Consider the following 25,133-nt stretch of genomic DNA (forward strand, 5'->3'; position numbering starts at 1 on the left):
ACGCTGCACACCAGAAAAACGGATCTGTGATCACTGCCCTATACGTCTGCCTTTTAAATCACATGAAGAAACAAAAGACGAGTCACAAGTCAAAAGCACACCACGGCCGGCTTTGACATTTACCCCGCGGTTACCTTCTTACCAACGCTCACAGCCCCAGGGCCGCTCCAGCTCTGAGGTCTCCAGGCGGACAAAACACAGGCAAAGCCCTGTGCTGACCTTCTGGAACAAGGCCACGCCAGGGACTCCCCAGGGCGGAGGGCAGGGGCAGGCAGGTGCCTTTAACCCCACACACAGCCCACAGTCCTGTGCTCACAAGCACCCCCTCCCCTGGTTGTTGTAAAATTCTGATTTAGCTCCTGAGTCCCCAAAACAGGATCCGGACAGGTTTGCTAATCTGTGTGCCTTTAGCACAGAAATGAGGTGCCGGAATTCTGTCTCCCGCCACGTCCAGTGACCTCCCTGGTCCCTAAGCTTTAATCCAAACCCTCGACTCGAACATGGGGTCTTGAGAGAGAGGCTCCGGACCCCTGCACCTGTAGTCTGAGCGGTGCCTCCCCATCACCTGCCCACCGGCCCCGGGGACTCCCCAACAGGCTCTCCACGGCTCGGGGCCCCCATGTTGCCCCCTTCCCTGCCTGTGATGTTCAGGGCCCGGTATCCTCTGCACACGCATCTCCTCTCCTGCACCTCTGCGTCCAGCCAGGGCCTCACCCCTCCACTCCAGGCCTCTGGCCAGCCGCTGTGCACACCTGCCCTTCAGGGCCGACCGGCTTCCCAAACCCCACACTCCAAACCTCCTCTCAACCTCTCCACCCTCCTGGACGCTCCTAGCAAAGCCTGGGGCATCTCCTTCTGCCCTCCCCTCCCTCCCTCTCTGGGTCCTGTCCCTCCTGCCCCTCCCTCTCCAGGCCCCCATCTGGGCCCACCCTCAACCCGGATTCACAGAGAACACCAGAGCACCTTGCCCACCTGTGGGGACCTCAGCACAGGGCAGGGGATGCCTCCCCTCCCTGTCCCACTGCTATTCAGAGCCTGTCCCGGGCCATCCGAGGGAGGATGTCCATTCCCTTGGCGGTGGGGGGGCACTCTGGCAAACTGTGGACCACGTGCAAAGGCAATGGGGTGGATACCAGCCCGGGCACCTTAGCTGCCAGAAGGACACAGACCATTGGAGACTTCCAGAGCATAGAGGGCCCGGGCCTCTGCTGGGGCTTCCCCCGCTGGTCTGTTCCCGTCTGGGCGCCGGGAATCGCAGCCAGGTGACCAGCTACGCAGCTGTGCAGCTGTCCCAGCCTGTAATCCCGAGCAGCGGGGCTGCGGTCCCACCACCTGCCTCCAAAGAAGGATCCCCGAGGAGACGCAGTCCCCCGAGGCATCGCCCGTGACCGCGCGCCACTCGTGCACCGGGACTCCCTGCAGCCCCGCCCACAAGCTCAGTGTCCGTCCACCGGGTGGACACCCGAGCCTCGCCCCTGAGCTGCCTGAGTCCTGACGGGGGACAGGCACGCAGGACACTCACGGGGGGAAGCGGGACAAGCGTGCGGCTGCTGAGAGGGCCTCACACCTCGGCCCCACGTGCACGTGCGCGGTGAGGCCGTGGCCCTTGTCCCTCATGCTCTTTCGCATTTGAAAAATAGCCACTTGCAGCTTTTATGGTGAAAGGTAAACGCGCACGCGCACACACGCACGCGCGCTCGCACGCATGCAGTACGCGCACGCGCACGCCACCTGTACACACTCACACGCCGCACGCATGCGCAGGAGGCTGTCCCCAGGGAAGACCGCGGCTCCCCAGGTCCGCCGGCGCCCATGGGCTTTGGAGGGGCCCCTCGGGCAGCCTGCTGCTCAGGCTCGGGAGGCACTGCTAGATCCCGAGGGGCCCCTGTGTCCCCAGCAGTGGGGCGGGCTGTGTGAGCGCGGGCAGCAAAGCTGAGACGCCACACCTGCCCGGCAGGGGCCCCGTGAGCGGCACGTCAGGGGTACCTGTGACCGCCTGGTCTAGGGCCCGGGGCCCACGCAGGACAACGGCCACCCACTCCCCCCCCCCCCACCGCCCCCCTGGGTGTCACTACAGGTACTGCAGCCTTAGGCGTCTGCACCTGGCTTCCGTGCCCAACACGTTCCTGCAAAGGAACAAGGGCCGTGCACGTCGCCGGGGCAGGGGAGACACAGGGGCCAAGGTGGCCCCCCCTTAGCAGGGCCGTGCCAGGAGCGCCCCGGGAATCCCATGTGGGGCCACCTGGACTCACCTGGATCAGGCCCGCTGCAGGGTTCCGCCTCTTCTCAAAGTGCTTCTGCCGGTGCTGCTCTTGAACTTTCAGAGCAAAGCCAGATCCCAAAATGCCCTGCAGATCATCAGGGTCAGACCACGTGCTGGGGACCACAGCCCCACCCCCGCCCCAGCCTGCACACCCCGGGGCCTCGCTGGCTCTGCTTTCCCTCCTCCTCAGTTGCCCATCACCTGGGGACCATGCTGGGGAGAAACACTCGGATTTAGGGTAAAGGAAAACCTCCACCTTGCAGGAGAGGGCCGGGCCCACAGATTACCCTCCCTCCCGGTTGGCCTGCACTGAAGCAAGTGCAGCCCAAGCTCTGGGTGGCAGCCACCTGAGACAGCTGTGTCCCCACCAGCCACCCCTCTGACCTGTCCAGCTGTAGGTGACACCAGAAACACCCCCCCCACCCCCACCCCCGGAGATCTGACAAGGCAGCCTCATCACCACTAAGCACTGCTCTGGCTCACAGGGACCCTACTGGTCAATCCCATAGGGCTGGGAGGGGCTGACAGTGACCACAGATGCAGGGTCTGAAGCCACAGCTGGAGGACGGTCAGTGTGCTCCCACGGAGGCTCACAGAAGCCACCCGCACCCTGCCTGCACAGCCCGGGAAAGGGTGTCCTTGCACCATACCTGCTGCCTGCGACTCCTGGGGTGCCAGGGACCCTGCTGGCAGCCACGCTCCCGTCCTAGGGACCCCAAGTGGACAGGTGCCCCAAGCTGCGTGTGGCCACCCGGGGGCTCGCCAAGGCAAGAGGGGCCACAGGACTTACCGCAGGAAGAGCAAAGAAGGAGACGCCAATGAGGGTGAATGTTGCAGCCAGGAGCCTCCCGTTCCAGGTCTGGGGGTACTTGTCCCCATAACCAATGGTCGTCAGAGTGATCTGTAGGGCGGCAAGGCCAGTCACTCGGCCAGCTTGGCAGTGACCGCCGTGGACACCTGCAACCCTGAGCTGGACACTTCCAAAGCCCCCGGGAGTCTTACACGCAGCGACCTCCCACACCGTTCGGGGTGAACTGGACAGGCATGGGGACCACCCTCCCCATCACCATCCTTCCCCCCCTGCAACAACCACATCAGAACTCTCCGGATCCTTTGTCTTGCCCTACGTGCCAGGGCAGGATGTGGGGGTCACCGGAAGCCTGTGTTACCATTTCACACGCGTGAGGGCAGAAGAACCCGTCAAGCGGCCTCCCCCAGGACGGAGGCGGGGGCAGCTCTGGGCTCAAGGCCAGGCAGCAGCCAGGAAGTGCAGAGTCAGGGGCTGGACAGGAACGGTGCTGAGCAGGAGCCCCGGGGGACAGATGACGGGGACAGGATGGGGACCGTGTGGTGGGACGTGTGGAGGTGACATAAGGCCAGAATGGGAAGGGTCCCCAGAGGTGTGGCCGGAGCGCAAGCTGCCCTGTTGTACAGCGGGGAGAGCAGCGCCCACGCAGAGGGGTGCTTGGGCACACAGGAGGGCCTGCTGCCCGTGGAGCAAGCCCCAGGTGGCCCCTAGCAGACTTGCCAGTGGGGATGGGCTCACGCTGTTGGGGACAGGGGCACCTGTCACCACCCACCTGCAGCCCCTGGAAGCTGTCCCCGGGTGCCGCACAGGGCCTGCCATGAGTCTGGGAGACGCCCTGGGTAAATGGAGGCCCCGGGGGTAGGACCTTCAGGGCCTGTTTACATACAGCAAGAAACAGGCCCAGGCGAGGGGCCACCGTCCCCATTCCCGCCAGCGCAGAAAGTTCTGGAAAGTCACAGGTAATGAGGAAGGGCAGCCAGGAGTGGGTGTGGGCAGGAAGGAGACCCACTTCTCACCATAAAGCTTCCCTGGTAGAATCTTCACCTCTTGTGAGGATTACAGTCAAGATTTTTAACATAAACTAAGCGTATTTTAAAGACAGGAGACGCTTCAAACCACCACTCTCTGCAAAAAATGCCAAAGTTGTGCAAAGAAGCCCGGAGAGCAAGGGTAGGACCCGGAGGAGGGGCTCAGGGTCAGGAGGCGGGAAGAAGCCCGGAGTCCACGGGGCCACTCTGTGGCCGGACACCTTGGTCCTCACACAGAGAGAAGAAATCACATCCATATGACAAAGGAATCTTGAAAATTAAATTAAAATCAAGCAGGCGGAGATGTACGGCTGCAGACGCCTCCTCGGGGCCAGACAAGGGGTGAGGAGACAGAGATAAGAGGACACATCCTGAGGCCTGTTGGGCCCGGAGGGAGGGCAACGAGGTAGCTCACGTGCACAGGAGGACCCCCCCACCCAGCCACATTCCAGAAACACGTGGGAGAGGATCCTGGAAGTGTGGCTCCCGGCAGCCGGGAGGGCGTGGGAGTGGGACCTCGCAGACGCCCGGGTCTGAGAAAACTCTCAGAAAGCCATCGGCCTGCTCCTCCAAAATGAGGGCAGATTTGAGGGGGGCATCGGGGCGGGCCTGGGCGGGACGAGCTGCGGAGACTCCTCAACCCCCGCGAGGGTCCCCCACAGCCGCGCAGGCCTACAGGGCAGAAGAAAGGGGAGGCTCAGGCTGGACGTTTTCCAAGAATGACGAGCACAGGGGACGGGGCACCACCTCATTCTATCACAGCACAGAGTGAATAATTCACGTCTGAAGTTTAAATCCGGAAACAGCAGCGTCAGCATATTGTTGGGAGCATGGAGGCAAACCCCAAGAAAAGCCACAGGAGCTCTGCCCAGAGGGCGAGGAGGGAGTGCGGGGAACTGCGTGGTCACTCTAACACGCACACACTATTCATCATGTTTAAGTACTACTTGGATAAAACACTTAAGTAGCCGTTTCGGTTCCGTTCTTCAAGATGGGAAGGCCATGGCCCACGAACAAGGCCTGGGGCAGGGCAAGCCTGGTCACCGGCGACTGGCCCACGGCCCACCCCGCTCCTTCCCGCTCGGCTAGGGCACAGCACACAGACTCCAGGCTGCACGGCAATCGATAAGATGATTCTGGATAAAGTGCGTTCTCACTGAGATGCGTGTAAAAGCTACATATTCCTTTCGCCACTGGATCTGAAGTATCTGCCCAAGGCCACGCAGCCAGCATTTGTGGAAGGGGGCCTGGGGTCCCAGGACCGGCCACACATCCCCAGGCCAAGCGCCCCGCACCCTCGGGGCATTCCAGCACCCTGCCTGGGGACATCCATCCGTGGTTTTGGGCAAGGAGCCAGGCCAGGCTCCATCTAGCTAATGGGGATGAAGCCCACAGGGCAGGGCCACAGACACAAGGCTACCCCACGCAGGGTGGGAGGGACCCTTCAGAGGCTGGCCCAGGAAGAGGCGGGTGACAGGGGAGGGGCGCTCCGGGGCCCTGGGAGCTGGGTGGCCGTGAGCAGGGGCTGTGGGCCCACAGACTCTCTGCCTGCCCTGACGGGCAGCCCGGAAGGTGAGGCCCAGGAGGGCCAGGGGCTCGATTTCGCTTTTCCAGACTCTCCGTGTGACAGAAGGGCTGTCCCCTCCTCCCTCCAGCACAGAGGCCTCACACACCGGTGGCCAGTAAGGAAGGTGGGTGACCAGGCAGGGCCTCTCCGCCCACTGCCCAGCCCCAGAGAGACCTCTGCAGCCAGAGAGCCCCTGTGACTCTGCCATGCCCTGGGGGCAGGGGGCACATCCTGGAGGTGGGGTGGGGGACAGCAGGCAGGAGGAGGGCCCCCTAGGAAGGCGGTGCCAAGCAAGCGGGTCCCCAGTGAAGGACGATGACCCCAGCTGCCAGGACTCACCAGGCCCCACCAGAGGGCATCAGCGTAGGTATCAAAGTGATCGTTCTCGCCCTTCTCTGCCAAGTACACCAGAAACGAGGCCAGGATGAGGCAGAGGAAGCCGATGTACCAGGCAGTCACCAGCTCCTGAAAGAGAGGGTCACGTCCCGGCTCCCTGGCCCCAGCAGGCACCACGCCCAATCCAGCTCTCTGTCCCCACAGAGCCCTCGGCAGCCCAGGCCAGCACCCGCTTGGCCGCATGGCCCTTAGCACAGGGCCGCTGCGGGGGTGGGAGGGATGCTGTGTGTGGTCCTGGCTGTGTGGTCCCCGTGCCACGTGGCCCCTGCACCTGCTCACACAAACCCAGAGGACGGCCGCTCAGTACAGCCCAGCTCACCCCGTCCACCAGGTATGGGGAGCACCCCCACAATCCTGAGGCATTCCCGCTGCAGATCTGGGACTGCTGAGAACCTGTCCCACCTCCCCACACCTGGAGCAGGCAGCCCGACTGCCCACTGGCTGCCCTCCTTGGGGACAGACCCCCTCCCCGTCCAGCCTCAGGACTCAGACAAGGACAGGAAAGGAGGCCATTTGGGCTGGCGGGGTGCGGTGTGGGCCTCGTGGGGGCTGCCTGGGACACAGGGCTGGGCTCCTGCCAGGACGTGGGGCAGGGGCACCTCAGGGCAGCTGCTGTGAGCCCGGGCGGCACAGACCCAGGCTCACCCACCAAGCACAGAGCGAGCCGCAGAACAGCCGCTCTGGAGAGAGACGACCAGATGGACCGGGTCATGGAAAGACGCCCCCAGAAGAGGGGATGGGCTGGTTCCCAGCTGACCCGCCCCCTGGGCTCCGTTCCCCAGGGCTTGTGACCCCGCGCCAGCGCTCACCTTGCTGTGGGCGTAGACCACGGAGCCCAGCAGCTTCCAGGTGCCGCCGCGCCGGTCCATACGGATCATCCTGAGGATCTGTAGGAAGCGCAGGCTCCGGAGAGCCGACGTGGCGAACACGTTGCCCTGGGAGCCAGCGGCCAGCACGGCGATGGAGGCGATGAGCACCATGATGTCTGCGGGGGACGTCGCGGCTCGAGGCGGGGCCGGCCCCCTGCACCTCCGTGCCTGGTGCAGATGAGGGCGGGGCCCCCAGCCACGTGGACGAGTGGCAGCACGGGGACGCCACGGCCGTCCACCTAGTCCAGCCTTGCCCGGCACGGCTGCTGTCCTGCCACCTGTCCCCTCCTCCCGCCACCAGGCCGAGCTCACCACAGGCTCGGATGCCAAGAGGGCAGGTGGGAGAAACTTCCAGAAGGAGCCAGTCCTCAGCTTCAGCCTCAGCCCGCCTCCCGTGCCCACACACACTCAGCTCTTCCCGGAGCTGGCAGCCCCCGCCTGCATGCACACATGCACACACGCACACACATGCCCCACTCACCTGTCACACACGCACATGTGCACACACGTGCACACGCGCACCCCGCTCACCTATTACGCAGAAAGGCTTCCGGGCAAACTTGAGCCGCCCCCTCCAGCCGCGGTACCGGCAGCAGCAGCCGGCCGCCCAGATCCGCACGAAGTACTCCACCCCGAACACCACGATGGTCACGATTTCCTGCAGGAGAGGCCGCGTTGAGCCACCCCCGGGCCTGCGTCAGGGCTGGGACCAGCCTGGCTGAGCGGGAGTTAGGGCGGGGGGCCCGGCCTGTGTGGGCCGGTGTCAGTGGGAGGGGTCCCACACTCTGGACCCGGATCAGCCTCCTCGAGCGGCCCCTCTGTCGCCAACAGCAACGGAGACATCGCTCTGTGGTTGCCATGGCGCCCGCCCCTGCCTGTCAATTGCTGTCAGCTTCTCAACCCCCGTCCCACGCCCACGCCCGCCAGGAAACACCCCACACCTCGGGGCCAGGGGGCGCCTGGGCCCTCGGGCTCCAGTGAGCAGGGGGGGAAGGGGTGGGGAAGTGGGGTGGCTGTCAGATGCTGTGGGGACACAGGGAGGGCAGCGGGGTGGACCGTGTGTGGGGAGAAGTGGGTGGGAGCACTGTGACAGTCGTGGTGGACACTGCGAGATGGCTCATGTCAGGAGGTGAGGCCGGAAGGGGCCCAGGTCCACCAGGCTGGAGCTGGAAGAGCAGGGGCCACGGTGGGGGTGGGGGGCGTCTCTGCGGGGGAGGCCAGGCTCACGCAGGAGCAGGTCGGGGGGCGAGGGGGGTGGTCAGAGGCTCGGAGGGATGGGGATGGACCAGCGACCACAGCCTCCGTGGCTGCACACCCACGGGGGCTCACCAAGATATAGAGTGCGCCCTCGGAGCTCTTCTCGTACTCCTTGATGGTGGAGAAGACGGACAGCACGAGGCAGGAGAAAACCAGCAGGAAGCTGCGGGCAGAGGCAGAGGGTGTCAGCGGCCGCCACAGAGGGGCCAGGGAAAAGCGCGCCGCACGCACGCACACGGCGCCCCCGGGACTCCTGCCTCAACAGCCCCGGGCTTTGAGACGGTCCCCAGGCTCTCGGGGGGACACCGGCTACCCTGTGGACATCCCTCAATGAAACTCATCCTCCTTGTTTGTAACATCCCTTTCTCGGCTCCGAAACGGAAACCGCCGATCTTCCAAGTAGCACCGGCCTAGGGCCTTGGCCGCGGACCCGCGTCCGGGCCGCACCCGGCGGGCACGCAGAAGACCCATCGGTTCCCGAGAGGTGGAAGCAGGAGGCCCCATTTGACACCAGCCAGGGTGTCCGTCCAAAGGCTGAGGGTGGGGTCTGAGGGCACAAAGCACACAGTGTGGGGAAGCCGGACGGGGGCCCGCACACCATACCCCTCCCGTGTGTTACTGCCACCCGGGACGTGCCAGGGGGAGAGACCACAGTGGGGAGGCTGCTGCGTGGTCCGCCACGAGCCCTGCCCCCCGGCCACCTCCAGCCGGACGTCCTGCCGGCACATGCAGCCCCCAGACGTCAGGGCCTCGGCCGGATCCCGGGGCATCTCGGGCAGCCCGGCCCACGCTCCCCGAAGATGGGCAACCGCGTGCAGAGACACACGACCCTCCCAGGAGCGTGGCTGGTGAGGGCGCTCCCGGCGCGCACCCCACTCCGGAGCAGAGGCACGGACAGCAGATGACAAAGGCCAAGCCGGTGCCCGCTGGCACACACAAAACCACGCGAAGAAACAGTCACATCTCAAAACCACAATTAATTTCCTTTGCTCATTAGACAATTTATTCAATTAACCGAGCGCTGGAAAAAAAACATCCAGCTATCTCATGTGTCTTATACTTATTCATAATTCTCTGCCTGATGGTATTTTTTCCCGACTCAGTCAGTGGGGAAGCAGCATTTACACACAGTGCCTCTGCCAGGAATGGGGGACCCGGAGACTCCAGGGCTCTGGGTCAGGACCCCGGAGGCCTGGGTGACGGGAGAGCCCATGGCAAGGAGGCCACCCAGCCCAGCTTGGCCCGGGGCAGAGGTGCAGAGAGCCCAGGGGAGACGTGAAATCTGGCAGGCTTCCCTGAGAAGGTGTCCACAAAGGCAGAAAGGAATTGGTGGGGCCAAGAAGGGAGAAGGGAAGGGGTGGTCCAGAGAAAGGGACGACAGGGGGTCCCAGGACTCAGCAGAGGGCAAGTCCAACCAGACTATGAAGAATGGGGCCCGATGGGCCTGATGCCATTGTCACCCATGTGGGGGGACCCGGAGAGTCCACACTCAGACTCACACTGTACGAAAACATTACCCTGAAGTAAAAAGGGAAGGCCCAAGTCCCAAAGCAACCGGGCCCTCCCGGCCCTGCTTCCTGAGGGCAGCTCTGACTGGCATCTTGGAACATTCCGGAATGGCCTGGCCGTGCTCTACGGACGCGGAGCCCTTCCCAGAAGGCAGGGACTGGGATGTCCAGGGCCACGCCAGCAATACAGGAGAAGAAAAACCCGAAGCCAGACACGGTGAATGTTCCTAGGCCACCAGGTGAGCAGAGTGAACCTGACGGCTTCTGAGGTTCCGGAGCAGGTGGCCACAGACGGCAGGCGGGTCTGCACAACGGGGGAAAGGGGTGGGGCCTGCCCACCCGTGAGGAGGAGGAAGGAGGCAGGCAGCCGCGTGGGGCACCCCACTCCCGCAGCAAAGACAAGCAGATCCCCATGGAGAGAGGCCGCCCACCCGCCCAGCCTCCAGGCCCAGGACTCGAGTCCCCAACAGATCCCAGAGCCTTCCCTTGCTCCCCAGCGGGCCCTGCAGGCCGCTGAGCAACGGGGAATACACTTCTTTCCAGGCCTCTTGCCATCTGCAGGCACCTTGGTGACAAGGGTGCCCTGCCATGCCCCCTGCCACATCCACACTCATACCCACCTTACACAGGGGGACACTGAGTCTCAGAAAGGTGGTAGGGGGCTCTGCCTCTGGCCTCATGATGCCAGAGCACAGTGTCCTTGGTGATGGGGACACGTGAGTGGGATCCAGCCCTGGGGAGCCTGGAGGAGGGGCCAGCCTCCCGCAAGGCAACAGGGGAGAGTCACCAAAGCCCCGCAGCCCGTGGCAGGGCCCCTGGGCTGTAGCGGTTGGGGCCCTGGGCAGACCTGGAGTTTCCTGTGGGTGCTCAGGGGTCTGCAAATGGCCAGTGTTCCCACAGTCCTTTCCCTCAGCGACCCCGTGACCCTCAGTCCCGGCTCCTGACAGCTGTGGGAGGAAGGGGCCCTTCTTCCCACCCCTCGCCCTAGGAGAGGTGTTGGGGACGGTGCACAGGGAAGACCAGCACCACCGCGGGGGCCCCTCACGGCACGGCCACGTGCTCAGAGTGCGTCCCCTCCAGGCCCCGAGGACCGACGTGGCTCATGAGGAAACGTTCAGATAGAAATCTGTGCTGTGCTGGCGCAGGATGGCTGGTCTGCCTCCTCTTGATGGGGACAGGTGAGTGGCTCTACCCACCCACAGGCTCATCCCAGCCTGGTCTCTCCAACACCCAAAGGCCCAGGTGGGGGAGGGCCTTCTCATGCCCTCCGGCCTGGGAACCGTCCAGGCTGCAGGGAAAGAAAGGAGGGAGGAAGCGTCCCCAGTGCCAGAATGGGGCGGTTTCCCTGCAGCCCGAGAATGGTTACGATCGCGAATTCTCCGGCAGCGGTTGCCAAGGAGACCAGTATCTCAAGCAGCCCAGATTCCAGGGGCTGGGATGGGGGGGCAAGGAGGGGGAGCCAGGGTGACAAGGGACCTCAGATGATGCTCACGAGCATCGAGGAAGCGGGCCACCTGGAGACGCAGCTCTGGCTGGAAGCACTCCCCCGCTGGCTGCCTGCTGCTGCGCCCCAGGACCCACAGCAAACGCTGTCTGCACCCGGCAGCAGGAGAAACCGCAGCCAGACGTCAGGAGGGACATCTGAGCCACAGCCCGAGCTCTGAGCAGAGGACCGGCAGGGTCCTGAGGGCTGGGGTCCTGACACATGGACAGCGGGGAGGGGCCCAGAGCAGACGCGAGGTGACAGGAGAGGCAGAGGACAGTGGAGGCAATCACGTTGGCCGGAGGGGCCCCCCCTGGCGGTCAGCCTGCAGCCACACCTGCACGTCACGGGGTGCGCCCTGTGGGCGTGTGCGCCTGTGTGGGTGTGCACACGCCCGTGCGGGTGTGCACCTGTGCGGGTGTGTGCACGTGTGTGCTCTGCCTGCCCTTGCACTTGAGACAGAGGGGCAGCGCCCACCTCCAGGGAGAGACTCCTCCGCTTCTGCTTCCGTCTCCCCATCCCACACCCTCGCCCCATCTGGCAGCAGGGAATTATTTATTTTCTGGGAAAATAGACAGAACCCCTGCCACCTGGCTCCTCAGTCCTGATTCACTGCTGTGGGGCCAACTGGGAGGGTCCCTCGGCACTGGCAGGGCAAAGCCCCCGTGGTCAGGCCCACCCCAGACCCCGTCACAGCCTCCAAAGACTAACTCAGGAGATGGCTGGGGCTGTTAATCTCATTTGTGTACTTAGTGAAATCACCATCTAACAAGGGAGCAGCCGGGATCGGAGGAGGTTGCCAGCACACCACTGTCCCTCCAGCCCCCACTGGCTGCTCTTCAGCAAGTGGGGAAGGGTCTCTGACATCCAGCCCCGCCCCTCCAGGCTAGAATTCACAGTGAGTCTACTATGCACCAGGCCCACGACAGCCCTAAAGGCAGAAAATGTTCTCACCCATTTAACAGACGGGAAAACAGAGGCTCTGAAGCAGCTCACCGTGGCCATTCAGGGTCGAGCCTGAGCACCGTCTTCCGCCGTAGAAATTCCCTCTCCCCAGAATGATGTCCACCCCCATCAGGCTGTGCCCCCCTGGGGGCTGGGTGGCCCAGAAGCCCAGCAGGGCCCGGGGCTGGGCTGGCTTCCAGTGTGAGGCCGAAGCAGGCCCTCCCGCCCAGACTGGCCGCCGGGCCGCGGGAGCCTCCCGCTCACCTCGTCCGCTAGGACTGCGGCCGGCGCTACAGCCCGGAATCTAATTTCGCCCCTAATGAACTGCTCTGCCTGCAGGACATGCTGCCACTTCCAATCTCCAGTAGCGACAGAGCCCGGACTGCTGACGGCTGCTCCAGGCGCAAACCAGATGTGAAAAATCACTTTGAGGTCCCGCCAGCGTTGGAGGGAGGCCAAGGCCGCACTCCTGAGACCCCTCTTCTGGAGCCAAGTCTCACCCGTGGGCATGGCCTGCCCCCAGCCCACCTGAGCCTGCTAATCAGAGAACGGAGGCTTCTCGGTGGCACCCACCTGCACCTGAGGCTGGGGAGGTGATGGGGGTGCGACGAATGCCTCAACTCAGGAAGTCCCAGACCTCAGAAGGTCCGGCTCTTGGCCCGGCACTTGAGTCCCCCATAAACAGCCTTGGCCTGCCCAGACCCCACCCCCACCTCACTGCACCCATCCACCAACTGGCGCCCGTGGCCACCCCACAGCCACACCTTTCACACTAACGCCCCTTCCTCTCCCAACACCCAGGGCAGGAAGGTGCTCTCAGGGGACCCCTTGAAGCCCCCCACTGGCCAGTGACCCCAGGATGGCCAGGGTCCCTCCAAGGTCTCTCTGGACAGGGGGCCATGCAGGTCAGATGTCCTTCCCTCCCCGAGCCTCGCCCCCTAGTCATCCACCCATCAGAAGCCCCAAGTTCACAGGGGCCCCCAGCCCCCCTTTTGCCCACTGCAGACCTTGCCCCCCTCCCCAAGAGAGCCAGCATCCTGGTGAAGCGCCAGGTGCTCCAGGACTGGGAGGTGTGTAAAGGGACTGAACCCAAGGGGCCCGGGCAGGAAGCCCGCTGGCTCAGCACACAATAAAGGCCATTTCCCCAGGTGCCTCCTGCTCGATCCTGGGAGACCGGGGTAATTACCACCTGGCTCACGCGAGCACACCAGAGGGGCTCCCCCCACCCCACACCCCGCCCACACAGGGGCTGCGCCGCAGTCTCTACTTTGCACCCCTGGGTCTTCTCTGCCTCCCCAACCCCACCCTTCTCATAGACGATTGTGACCTCCTCCAGGCTCACAGCCTCCGGTCAGAACCCTTCTAGGTGTCTCCCTTCCTCCAAAGACCTCATCTTGGCTCTTCCATCTGATGCACCCCGTGTCCCGTGTCCACCGTGCCCCACTGCAAACACCTGCCACCCCCACCAGAGACCATAGGAAGTGTGCTTCGCTCCCCTTTTGTCTAGTTCTCAGCTTCCGCAAGCCAGCTTCCCTGCCCCAGGGCCTTTGCACACACTCCTCTTACTGCCTGGAGTTCTCTCCTGCTTGCACATCCGCCATAGGGCTGCCTCCTCCTTGTCCTCAGGTTTCTGACAGGCTGCCCAGCCTTCCTACACTGGTACCCTCTAAGCAGGAGTCCATTCATTTCCTCTCCTGCTCTCTCTGCTGGCCCCCGAGTACACAGTCAGAACCCACACACAGGGGTGGCATGTGCATCCAGACGCATGACAGCCAAGATGGCCCTCGTGAGGTCAGATCCAACTGGAGAGCAGCCCCCGGCCCCATTCAGACAAGGCTCAGTGGTGGATCCTGAACAGTCTCTAAACACCACTGGAAAGAACTGGAAAGAAGGGGCCCACGGGTAGGAGGCCTGTGTCCTAGAGGGACCCAGAGAGCTTTCAAAGGCAGAGCATGGGGGTCCTGAGACCAGGAGGGGCTTGGCCCTGTCTGAGGAGCCTGGCCACACAGGAACCCACAAAAGGGTAGATGTGGCTCACTTCCAGCAAGGCCACACCCCAGAGGAAATGACGGAGGTAACTCGTGCCCATCCATACAATCACAGGGGAGCCTCGTGCAGGATGAGGAGGGTTCCTCTGAGGCAGCCAGCACTGCTGTGGATGTGAGCTCTGGGGTCAGGACACAGCAGAACTGTCATCTGCCGAGAAGACATCACCTTTTGGGGAGAAGGTGCTCAGCAGTGGGATCAGTTAGGACCACGCCCCACAAAACATCCCACATTCCCTACATGAGCACAGGAACCAACAGACCTGCCTCCCTGCCCCACTGCCCCCTGATGTTGATGGGACAGCCAGGCCTGCCTCCCCCAGGGTCAGTCTCCCCCAGACTCTTCCTGAAGAGCCTCCAACTGGCTCTTGGGCTGGCCCATACCCTGTGCTCCCACGGCTCACAGCTCTGGCATACTGGTCCCCTAAAATCATCCCTAGTGAGTGTTTTCTTGGACTCCACTCACATGCCTCCAAGTGACAGGAGGCTCACCCACAGGCAGAACCCCTTTTTAACATGCCCCCTCCTTGGTCCCAGTCCTCCCCCAGGCATGTGCGTGGGGTCCATTCTCCAGGCCAGCACCCACAGCCACTGTCTCCTCCCAAGCTATAAGCCACCGAGGGCACAAGGTGAGGGGAGTCAGGGACAGGGCCACCTTGTCACCTAGGGAGCACCAGAAGCTCTTATGACAGAGACAAAGCCCAGTGCTCGCCAAACAGGCACATGTAATTCCACAGGGAAACCACAATATGTCGTTAGCGTGGAAAAGGATTAGAGAAGTCTGAATCTTATCTCGTTTAAAAAACGCATAGGATGGGCACAGATGCCTGAAAATAAACCAGGTGACACAAACGTTCTTCCCCTGTTTGACTGTATCTCCCCAGCTCCCCACAAGGGGCGTGTATTATTTCTGTCATCAGCAAAGACGACAGACCATACCCAACGGTTTAAGAAGCTGCTGGCGCCCCTCACTCAGGTAGGGTTGAAACACCTGCTTTCTGTCCAGGACACATTCATTCAGCTTTCGGCTAGTTAAACCACACGTGCCTCAGACATGCAGGCAAGAATGCTAACTGGGAAGAAAGGATCGCTGGGAGCACAAGCTAAATCTGGAGATGCAAGCAAGTGGTCCAGGTGAAAAGGGCTGGTGCTTGTGCAGCCTCCCCAGCCCCTTCCCAGCACCAGCCAAGGGGCCAAGGGGCCCCTCACGCCCCATGGGCCTTGGCTGGTGCCCATGAAGGGCCAGGGCCGTGGGCTCCTGTTCAGCACCATGGCCAGCACCCTGGCCAGCACCCTGGCCAGCACCCTCTCCTGCCCACAGGCCTGGGGTAGGCCAAGGGAAACCCATCTGCCTTCTTCTTAATCCCATCTGGGACCTAAGCTCCAAAATGCTCCCCTGCTCTGCCCTTGTGCACGTGATGAACAGCACACTGGGTCAGGCCCTGCCCTCCTGAGAGAGGCTCACTGAGGCTCTGTCTGTGGGTAAACAAACTCCCATGGGCCCAGCAGGCTCCTGCGGCAAGCTGTCGGCTGCTGGGCCAGAATCGGCACTTCCACATCCTCTCCCAGTGAACTGGCTTCTCTCTGCGCCTCCCGCAGCTTGTCACCACCTCCCCACAAACCTGGGGTCCCAGGAGAAACTGGCCTTTTCCTCCAAACACTTCAAACATTTTTTTCCAAGCCTAAATGGAAAAGCAAACTCAGAAGTTCTAAGCTCTCTAATTCCGTGGATGGAAAGAGCAAAGCAGACAAGACCTAGGGGAAAGGAGTGCAGCTGGGCAGGGGACGGCCGCACCCTGCAGGCCACCAGGAACAATCCAGGGGGACGCCCTCTGCGGCCGGGCTCACTCGGCACTACCCATCCATCCACTGTGAGCAGCCGACCTGCCACCATCACAGATGATTAAGGGACATCCGGATACACTGTTCCCAATGACTCCCATTAGGACTTTCTGTACATTTACAACATTATTCCAAGTAATCCAAAAAAATTAGAGACCTAATTGTATTCAGGCTAGATAACCAGTAGAGACTAATGACACTCAGCTCTGCAGCACATCCTGGAGATGAAAGTCAGGCTCAGGGATGACCCGGAACACACCCATCCCCCATCTCCCCCAAGGGGAGCAGCCGTGGCCCCAACCTTCATGGTCTCTGCAAGGAGCCGCCAGGAAAGCCAGGGCCCTGCCCCCCCCCCCCCCCCCAGCATCCCTTCCCTTCAACCAACCCCAGGTGCTAAGCAGTGGGACCAAGGTTCTGGGCAGCTGGTGGCTGGGGGGGGGGGGGGGGAGGGGAAGCCAGACCACCCCCCAAGTCAGGTCACCTCTCCCATTTGTGGGGGCTGTTGGAGAAGGCCATGACCTCTTTGACCCAGCACCTGCCAAGCCTGAATCCCGGCTGCCCCACTTACCATCAAGCAGCCTTGAGTCCATGACCACTCACCTGGGGTCCTGACCTCAGCATCCGGGGGCTGACGGACAGCAGGTGTGTGGAGCACCTGAAAACAATCCTGTTCCCACCCCTGCTCATCATCCTGGAGACTTGGGGAAGGGTCAGAGGACCCCCTTTCTGAGACCTGACTGCCCCTGTGACTGAACCCCACAGGAACCAGAGTCCGGGGGGCAAGAGGAAGGGTTAGGTTCAACACCGCACTGGGGCCAGCGTCCCCAAGGGCCACAGTCCCCTCTCTGCACCAGGAAAGGGTGAGGCTACAGGTGTATGGCAGGGTTGGTGGTGGATTGCTTTAGGGACAAGAGGCTCCTTAATCAGCACTCAGACCCACAGCCAGTGCCCATCAGTGTGACTATACCAGGCCCTTCCTTCCCCACAATGAGTCCCCAGCCTAGTCCCCTTGGGCGCCCCACGAGGACCCATCCTGCCACGCTCAGCAAGACCCTTGCAGAGAAAGCCACACAAACTTACTGAGAGCAAATCATTCTAGGAGCACCTACTCCCCTGGAAATGTGGAGCGGACAGCTGCCCCTGGGCAGCTCAGCCGGAGGGCCCCCAGTCCAGGGACCCTGCGGTCCTCAGGGCCTTCAGCATGACCTAGACCAGCTTCAAGCAATAAAAACTCCAGCCCTCCCTGCCCCCAGCTCCAGACCAGTCCATCTGCTGAACAGCCCGTGGACCCCCTCCCCTCCGACTCTGTGGCCCCGGCTTTTTAAATTCACATGAGGAACAGGCTACAGGGAGAGCCATCTCTGCCACTGATGACCCTCTCTGACACGCACGCACCTCCCCAAGAACTACAGAAGGAGAGCAAACTCACTCCGGGGGTTCACCACTGTGCCACCAGCAGCCGGGAAAGCGAGCTGAGAACGAACGGATCAGTGCGTCGCATCACCACCGCAAAGGGTGGGGCCCAGCTGCTGAAAGGGGCCCCCGGGGACAAGGACAAACGGGAGTCATTTCCAGAAGCACTGCTTTCTTCAAAACCCTCCCCCCAGCACAGACGACGTTGTTCTCTGGGGACAATCTTAGGTCTGCACGGCCCTCTTCTTCGTACCTAGGACCCAGCTAAGCTGTTCCAGCTTTGCTGGGCAGGGTGGACGGGTGCCACGCAGCCACAACAGGAGGACACACTTCCTCCGGCAGCGACGGCCCGGCACGTCGTCACAAGTGAGGTGCCGTTTTAAGAGGCTGCTGGAGCTGTCAGCACATTGATGCTGGAAAGCACCACTGGCTCCAGCCTTGCAGAAGAAAGCAGCCATGTCCGCAGCGTCTCCCACGCTCTGGGGACAGCGCGCTCGAAGGTGGGCTCAGCCTTGAGGCCCACACACACCTAAGTCACTACATGACTTAGCCGAGGACGGTGGGGGGGCTGGTCAGGACGCCCAGGTGGAAACCAGATGTCCCCAGCGAGGTTCTTTCGGGTCCCAAGAGTCCGCCCGTCCAACCCGCCCGCAACGGTGTTCTTCAAGCCCAAACCATTCTGCCTCCATGTCTGGAGGCTCAGGATGCTGGGGATGTGTGTCATTCGGCTGTGAAAACAGAAGACGTGTCCCCGGACCCTGGCGGCTGTAGAGCAAGCAACTTCCTTCAGGAAAACATCAGGTCCCCCTGCAACACACAAGCAAGCGTCTGAAGTGTCAGAGGCCTCATGTTTACGTGCGGGCTCGTTAACAGCAGCCACAAACCTCCTGATCCAGGCCGGCTACTGGCTGATGGCTGAGGACTGGCCGTGGCTGGGCCAAGGGGCAGATGGCTGAGGGCGCTGTCCAGGACATGCTTGCTAACCGTCGTCCACCTGGCTGGCCAGTCTCTATGCAGGACGATGCTTTTCATTTTGCTAAGCCACAACCACGGAGACCTAGCAACAACGGCCACGAGCTTCGTGAGCACCACACACATCAAACACCACGCCGAGTGATTTGCAGGAGATAAACACGGAGCTCTTAGCCCCCGTTACAGACAAGAAGGCTTGGTCCCGGGATGTCAGTGGAGGCAGGACCCCAGTCAGGTGAGCCTAGAGCTAGTGGTCCCCACCACTCGCCATCTTTCACAGGAACGTGCCCTCTGGACCATCTCCACTGGCTACAACGTCACGCCATGAATAGTGAGCGGCTAAGTGACACACCCAATAGGAGGAATTGAGACAGCATGACCTCAGCGAGGGCGAATGTAGTGACATCCGCTACCAACGCGCCCCCTGCAACGTCCATCCAGGAACGACCCAACATTTGTACTTGAGAATACTTAAAAAGAGCCACCTGCGAGGTATCCCAGCACCACCACGGTAACAAGACAATGGGCACACACCAGTCACCGGTGTCCCTTATAAGCTCTGTCCCCGAAGGGGAACAGCCTGCAGCCCAGGGCCCATCCGCCATCATGAGCCTTTTAACAGGACGGGTCCTGACGCCCAGACCTGCCTCTGGCCCCACCCGCCCTGTCCAGCCTCGGGCAGATGCTCAGGGGGCACAGAACACGCACTCCGTGGGCTTCCCTGTCCCGCACAAAGGTTCAAGCCTCTGAGGGGGTCTCCCCTCCCCTCAGCCAAGACCCCGTTGTCAGTGCCTCCCGTGAAATGTCCCAAGAGCTCAGTCCTCTGGACCTTATACGTTCTACGGGACGGGTAGAAAGCCAGCTCCCAAAGGTAGCCCTGTGGCTCCCCTAACAAGGACCCAGAACGTCTGCCGAGTAACGCTCATGCAGAGACCCACAGGGCCTGCCTCGGTCAGGCAGGAGTGCACGTATTAACAAAGATCTGCAGATTAACGTGTCAACTAAAACAAACTGGTAAAACCCAACCTGGAAGCACTCCATCCAGGGGCGCCTGGAGGGCTCAGTCAGTTAAGCATCCGACTCTTGATTTCAGCTCAGGTCATGATCTCGAAATTCATGGGTTCAAGGCCCATGTCAAGCTCTGTGCTGTGAGCACAGAGCCTGCTTGGGATTCTCTCTCTCCCTGTCTCTCTGCCCCTCCCCGACTTGTTCTTCCCCCTCTCTCCCTCTCTCTCTCTCTCTCTCTCTCTCAAAATAAATAAAAATAAACTTTAAAAAAAGAAAAAAAAGGAACTCCATCCGGACTCAGCCTGTGCCTCCTGGAAGTAATCTGGCTCAGTAACCTGACCTTCTGGGGTTTAAGCTTCGTTAGAAGCAGGGTGGCCCTCCCACCACGTGGTGAGCATCTGGGGTCTCAGGGTCCCCAACGCACGGTGGCGCCCATGTCACTAGCCAAGCCGAGCCTCCCTCCTTCTGAGACTTCGGACTTGGAATATTTGACTTGTACGGATTTCTAATAAAACCGAGATTTTTTTTCTGCTTGAATCTGTGAAGCTGTCCAGCACTGAGCCTCCCACCTACCCTATCGCCTTGCAGACCCAAGAATGTGTGTGGAGACTGACCCCGTGTGACAGTGGACAGTGATCAAAAAATGTTATACTGGTACAGAGTGATCTCACTTTCAACGGAGGGTGGGAAGTTCTGCAAAGACGCCCGAGGTCTCCAGGCCAGCGAGGATGGTCTGCTAAGCCCTGGTTTCCCTGGAAACCACAACTCTCCTGGCATTCCCACCTTTGTGGAAATTTCCATAAGATTCTCCAAGTCCCGGTGGACACTTTCTCCCCAGGCCTATAGAGAGGTCGGCGACTGGAAAGCAGTTGAGAATACAGCCTTCTTCTGGAAACACAGAATGCTCCGTCAGCAGAGGAGGGACCCCGCCACCGCCCCGGGGCCACACGCAACCCCCAAATGCGGTCAGACCAAGGAACAGAGTGGCCAACACTCAGGGTCACGTTGAGGGCCAAGGCTCCACCTCCCACCCAGGTGGCCCACCGGTGGAGGATGAGCGGGAGGGGACAGCAGGCGGCCTGTGCGGGCCAACAGTGTGACCCCACTTGGGTTAGCCAAGGCCACGCAGGGGACTGGAGCAAGGCCCTGAGGCCCCGGACCCCAGCCTGCTGCTGGGGGGGGCAAGAGGTCACACGGGGCCCCACAGCCCCCAGCACCGGCCCCACAGCAGATGCCATCTGAGGACACAGAGGGCTTGGCAGTCGAGCCCAAGAGAAAACAGCTCACAAAAAGTGAGCCAGTCAAGTGAGCCCAGACTTCACGGGCTCAGCCCCGTGGCCGTCACCGGCATTTTCCACCCGGCCTATTTTAAATGCAATTTCATCCTGGCAACTTAAAGTGGCTTTCAGATGTTGGAAAGGTTAAGCAATCTGTACCCCCAAACTCTCATCTCCAAGGCAGAGAGCCCTTTCGGTCTGAGTGGGGCAGCTCTGGAACCCTCTCAACCTGGCCTGGCCTCAGTCTCCCCACCAGTGAGAATGGGCACCTCCCAGGCTCCCAGGGACACATCCGAGACCCGCACACTGTAGACACAAAATAAACCCCACCCCCAGCTGCAGCCAGAGAGACCACCCTAAGGAGATCCCCCTGAAGGACTCCCATCGAGCGCGGGGGACACACCCCTGAAAGGTGGCCTAAGCCTTTTCTGTGGCTCACATCCGCTTTGAGAAAGTCATGGAAACTCCAGACCTTCTATCTCGAAAACCCTCTCACACAAAAACGCCCCCCCTGTCAGGGTGCACAGAACGTCAGAACCCTGAGGCTCCAACCTGAAAAGTGAGGAGGGGCAGGCAGTGGGGAGGAGAGGAGGGGGGTGAGGAAAATCTGTGGGCCTCCTGCAGCTGAGTCTGACCCCTTTCCCACCCCACATGCCCAGGTCCTCAACACAGGGCCCCACCCAGTGCTGACAACACGCTCAGGTCCCCGGCAACCTCCCCCTGGACCCATGTGCAGCCTGGGCTGCTCACCCGAATCTGGGTGGGCCGTCACATGGGGCAGGTCAGCCGGGGCCGGCTGTCTATCTCACTACGAGCAGAGGAAGGGACCCTCAGGGCCGTCAGGGCTGGGGGGGTGGTGCAAGCTGTTTCTGCCCAGGAGGGCCCACACCTCAGCCGGTGTCGGATCCCCCCTGACGCAGGGAAGTCTCCTGTCTCCAGAAGCAGGTCTCAAAAAGCTCACACCAGGAAGGAGTGATGGCCATAGCTCTGGTCCCAGAGGCGTGTCTTCGGAGAAAGCCCCTTCCACAGACGGAAGAGGGGGAACCTGCCTGAGGCCCACCAAGCCGGGAGGCCACAGGGCGGCCACCCTCCCTCCCCACCTCTGAGAGCCACTGCCCCCAGGGTCCCCTGGGACACCCAGAGGGGCTGGCACACCTCCATCTTCCAGAAGCCAGGCTGTGGTGGCAAGAGGAGAAGAAATGTGGTCCCAGGGGGCTCGGGGCTGCCCCAGGCCCGAGGACTCCTTTCTGGCCGGGACAGACTGTATAGGCCTTGTGCCTGCCCTCCACTGGCTTCCCCAGGCCCACTCAGTGCCACGCAGGGAAGAGGGGCTTGGACTTCATTTAATTAATAAATCAACAAACCAAATGACGCTCAAATACGGGCCAGTCCTTGCGCCGGGCAAGGGGATGCGAGGGTTGCCGCACCGTCGAGTAACTTGGGCCTCGAGCAGGAGACCAGCACCAGGGTGGGGCTGGGCCCCAAGCACGGGCACAGGGACAGGGGAGAACTCCACACCTGGGGGCCTGGGGGCTGAACAGGAGCTACAAAAGCAGGCAGGAGACACGTCACCATCCGGGGAGAGCCACTGGGCCACCCTGAGAGAGCAGCTCAGGTCCCCGGGGCCCTGGGAACAGGGAGTATGATGCCCATTTCACTGTGGGAAGACTGAGGCCTGCACATTCTGTGACTGCACTCAAGTGTCGCACCCAGCAGCTGCCCTCTGCTCCCCTCCTGCCAGTGAGCGAGGCGGGGAGGGGGGGTGGAGGGAGGAGGGGGGTGAGGGGTGCCGAGAGAGCTCTGTGCCCTCGGTGGAGAAGCAGGAAGGGGCTGAGCAGGCCGCCTGGGCAGCGAGGACCACTGTCCCCCATGCCCCCACACGCCGCAGGTCTGGACATCCAGGCTCACAGACACCTGAGGTGGACCCCAGCACAGACCCCACAGACACGAGAGCCACAACCAGACTCAGGCTTCCCTCACGCTCTGCTTTGCTCTCTCCCCGTTCTGGATGCTGCAGCTTTTAGGGGGCAGGAGGGGCTGGCTGCTTCAGGCCCCGGCAGGGAGGAGCCACTCAGGGCTGGAGACGGGGCCACACAGACGGGACCCCCAGGACGTCCTGCCAGCCAGGGACGTGCGGGGCCAAAGCACAGCGCTCGCTCGGGCAGCCGCACCACGGGTCTGGCAGAGGCACCCAGGGGCTGGGGGTGGGCTCTGGCCGCACACCGGAGGCCACCTTGGGCCGGGACCGGATGACCAGAGCTGGTCCCACCAGGCGGGGAGGGAGGTGGTGATAGGAGGGCCACTGGTGAGGAGACACAGGGCTCTTCCCAGGATGAGCAGCATACCTGAGTACGCCTACATGGGAAGAGCCAGTCCCCTCACTGGGGCCGGTGGCGGGGGGACACTCATGTTGCCAGACCAGCCCCGCCCGTCTGGACTCCCAGGTGGTTCAGCGCTGGGCCTGGAGACGTGCCCGAGGCACCTGCCAGGGCCGTGGTCCCTCCCCAAGACACCCTCCCCTCCAGCATTTCCCTCCCGGGATGTTCTCCCCCATCCCACGGAGGATCTGTCCAGGGCACACACTCACAGGCACATGGGCACATTCATGGGACACACACGCCTCCCGTCCCGAGGGGGCACATGGAGGTGCTTTCCCAGAATCCGTCCCTCAATCCCATCCCAAAATGCCTCTTTCATACAAAATGGCCGAGTCTCGGTCCCAGTCTAACTGGGATGGCAGAGAGCGCCTGCCTGCTCAGAGACTGTGCATGCCAACGGCCCAGTCCACACACAGCAGCTCCCGCAACACCACACACGTGAACACTCATGTGCGCACAAGGCCGGTCCGAGACCACCGGACCTGCCCCAGGAGCCAGGAGTTCCCTGAACAGGGCCTGGGAAACCAGGAGCCCGTTCCTGGGCCAGCAGCACCGCTCCTCCTGGGTGACCACTCTACCAAGGAGGGGCTCCAGAGCCCAGAATGTGCACTGCGTTAGACACATACCTGCCCCTCCAGCTGACAGGGGTCAGGGCTGCTGTGTGCGGGGGGTGGGGGGTCCAGGCTGGGCCAAGGAGAAGGGCAGGAACCGCGGGGCAAGACAGACCACAACCCTCAGCCTAGAGCTGGGACAGGGAGGTAATATTTGGACACCCCTCCTCCCCATTTCAGCAGCCCTGAGGCTCACCCTAGCTGGAGAGTGAGCGGCTTGGGGGTTGAGGAACAGTAGGCCAGCCCCTTCCCCCAGCCCCTTGCCCCCTTCCTTGGGGGAGTCTAGGCCAGAGGGGGCCTCCAGGAGTCCAGATCCAGGGGCAGGACCGGCAGCGCCACCCTCCCTCCTGGCCGGCCCTTTGTTCAGCGCAGCGGCCGTGGGGAGGGGCCTCGGGCCGAGGAAGGGAGGCTGGGGCGCCGCACATCTCCCCATCCTGCGGGGGAGGGGCTGATGAAACCCAACCAGGCCGCTGGCGGTAGGGGGATGGCTCCCCCACACCCGCCTGAACGCCCGGGCCCCAGAACTCCTTCCAAATCGCACTACCGTCTCCGCCCTTCGCTTTAGCCAGGGAACGCGGTCCCCCGGCTCAGAGCACGGCACCGGCGTGACCGACACGGGCGCTCGGACACACAGAGGCCCCCCCCCCACCGCCCCGCGCCCCCCCGCCGGCGTGCACTCATACAGAGCCCCCCCCCACCGCCGTGCGCCCCGCGACCCCGCCGGCGCTCACTCACACATAGGCCCCCCACGCTGCCCCGCGACCCCGCGTCCGCGTCCCCCGCGACCCCCGCCGGCGCGCACTCACCCGCAGAGCCCCCCACCGCCCGAGCCCCCCGCTGGCGCGCGCTCACCTGCAGACCCCCCACCGCCCCCCGCCGGCGCGCACTCACCCGTAGGCCCCCCCACCACCCTCCGCGGGTGCGCGCTCACCCGTGGGCCCCCCACCGCCCCTCTCGCCCCCCGCCGGCGCGCACTCACCCGTAGACCCCCACCCCCCACCGCCCCTCGCGCCCCCCGCCGGCGCCACTCACACGTAGGCGTGGTAGACGAACGCCCAGCCGCGCGGCCGCTCCAGCACGTTGTAGAGGAAATTCTGCAGCTTGCGGTAGAAGGCGTTGCGCTTGGGGGGCTTCCCGGCGCCCGCGCCTCCCGCGCGCGGCTTGCTGAGGATGCTGCCGCGCTTGGGGGCCTCGGAGCCGGCGATGAGCAGCGCGCCGTCCCGGGTGGAGTCGGGCGCGCCGGGGTCCAACCCCACGAAGCCCACCTTGAGCTTCTTCTCCCCGCTCGGGCCGGGGTACACGCCGCCGTTGCGCGACTTCTGCACCATGGTGCCGGGCGGCGCCCCGGCGGGCGCGGGCTCAGCGGGCGAGGCGCGCGGGGGGCGGCGCGGGCCCGAGCCCAGGCCCCCGGCCCGGGAGCCGCATGGCCGAGGCGGCGGCGGCGGCGGCTCCGCGCTCCTGCC

The 25,133-nt window shown here is 62.9% G+C and overlaps 1 protein-coding gene across 17 annotated transcripts in view; it reads right to left on the minus strand.

The window, feature by feature from the left end:
• The window catches only part of KCNQ2 (potassium voltage-gated channel subfamily Q member 2), a 52,780-nt gene extending 27,663 nt beyond the window's left edge, over positions 1-25,117 (minus strand). For all 17 annotated transcript variants that reach the window (XM_058686219.1, XM_058686223.1, XM_058686222.1 and 14 more), the window contains exons 1-7: positions 24,703-25,117; positions 8,261-8,351; positions 7,463-7,589; positions 6,872-7,047; positions 6,006-6,131; positions 3,054-3,164; positions 2,253-2,348 (exon numbers count right to left, since the gene is read on the minus strand). In XM_058686219.1, coding sequence (XP_058542202.1) covers positions 2,253-2,348; positions 3,054-3,164; positions 6,006-6,131; positions 6,872-7,047; positions 7,463-7,589; positions 8,261-8,351; positions 24,703-24,998 — 1,023 coding nt within the window. In that variant the 5' untranslated portion in view covers positions 24,999-25,117. The remainder of the gene's footprint in view (positions 1-2,252; positions 2,349-3,053; positions 3,165-6,005; positions 6,132-6,871; positions 7,048-7,462; positions 7,590-8,260; positions 8,352-24,702) is intronic.
• Between the last annotated feature and the right edge of the window lie 16 nt (positions 25,118-25,133).

Source organism: Neofelis nebulosa, chromosome 9, assembly GCF_028018385.1.
Source record: "Neofelis nebulosa isolate mNeoNeb1 chromosome 9, mNeoNeb1.pri, whole genome shotgun sequence".
In the NCBI taxonomy this organism is placed as follows: domain Eukaryota; kingdom Metazoa; phylum Chordata; class Mammalia; order Carnivora; family Felidae; genus Neofelis; species Neofelis nebulosa.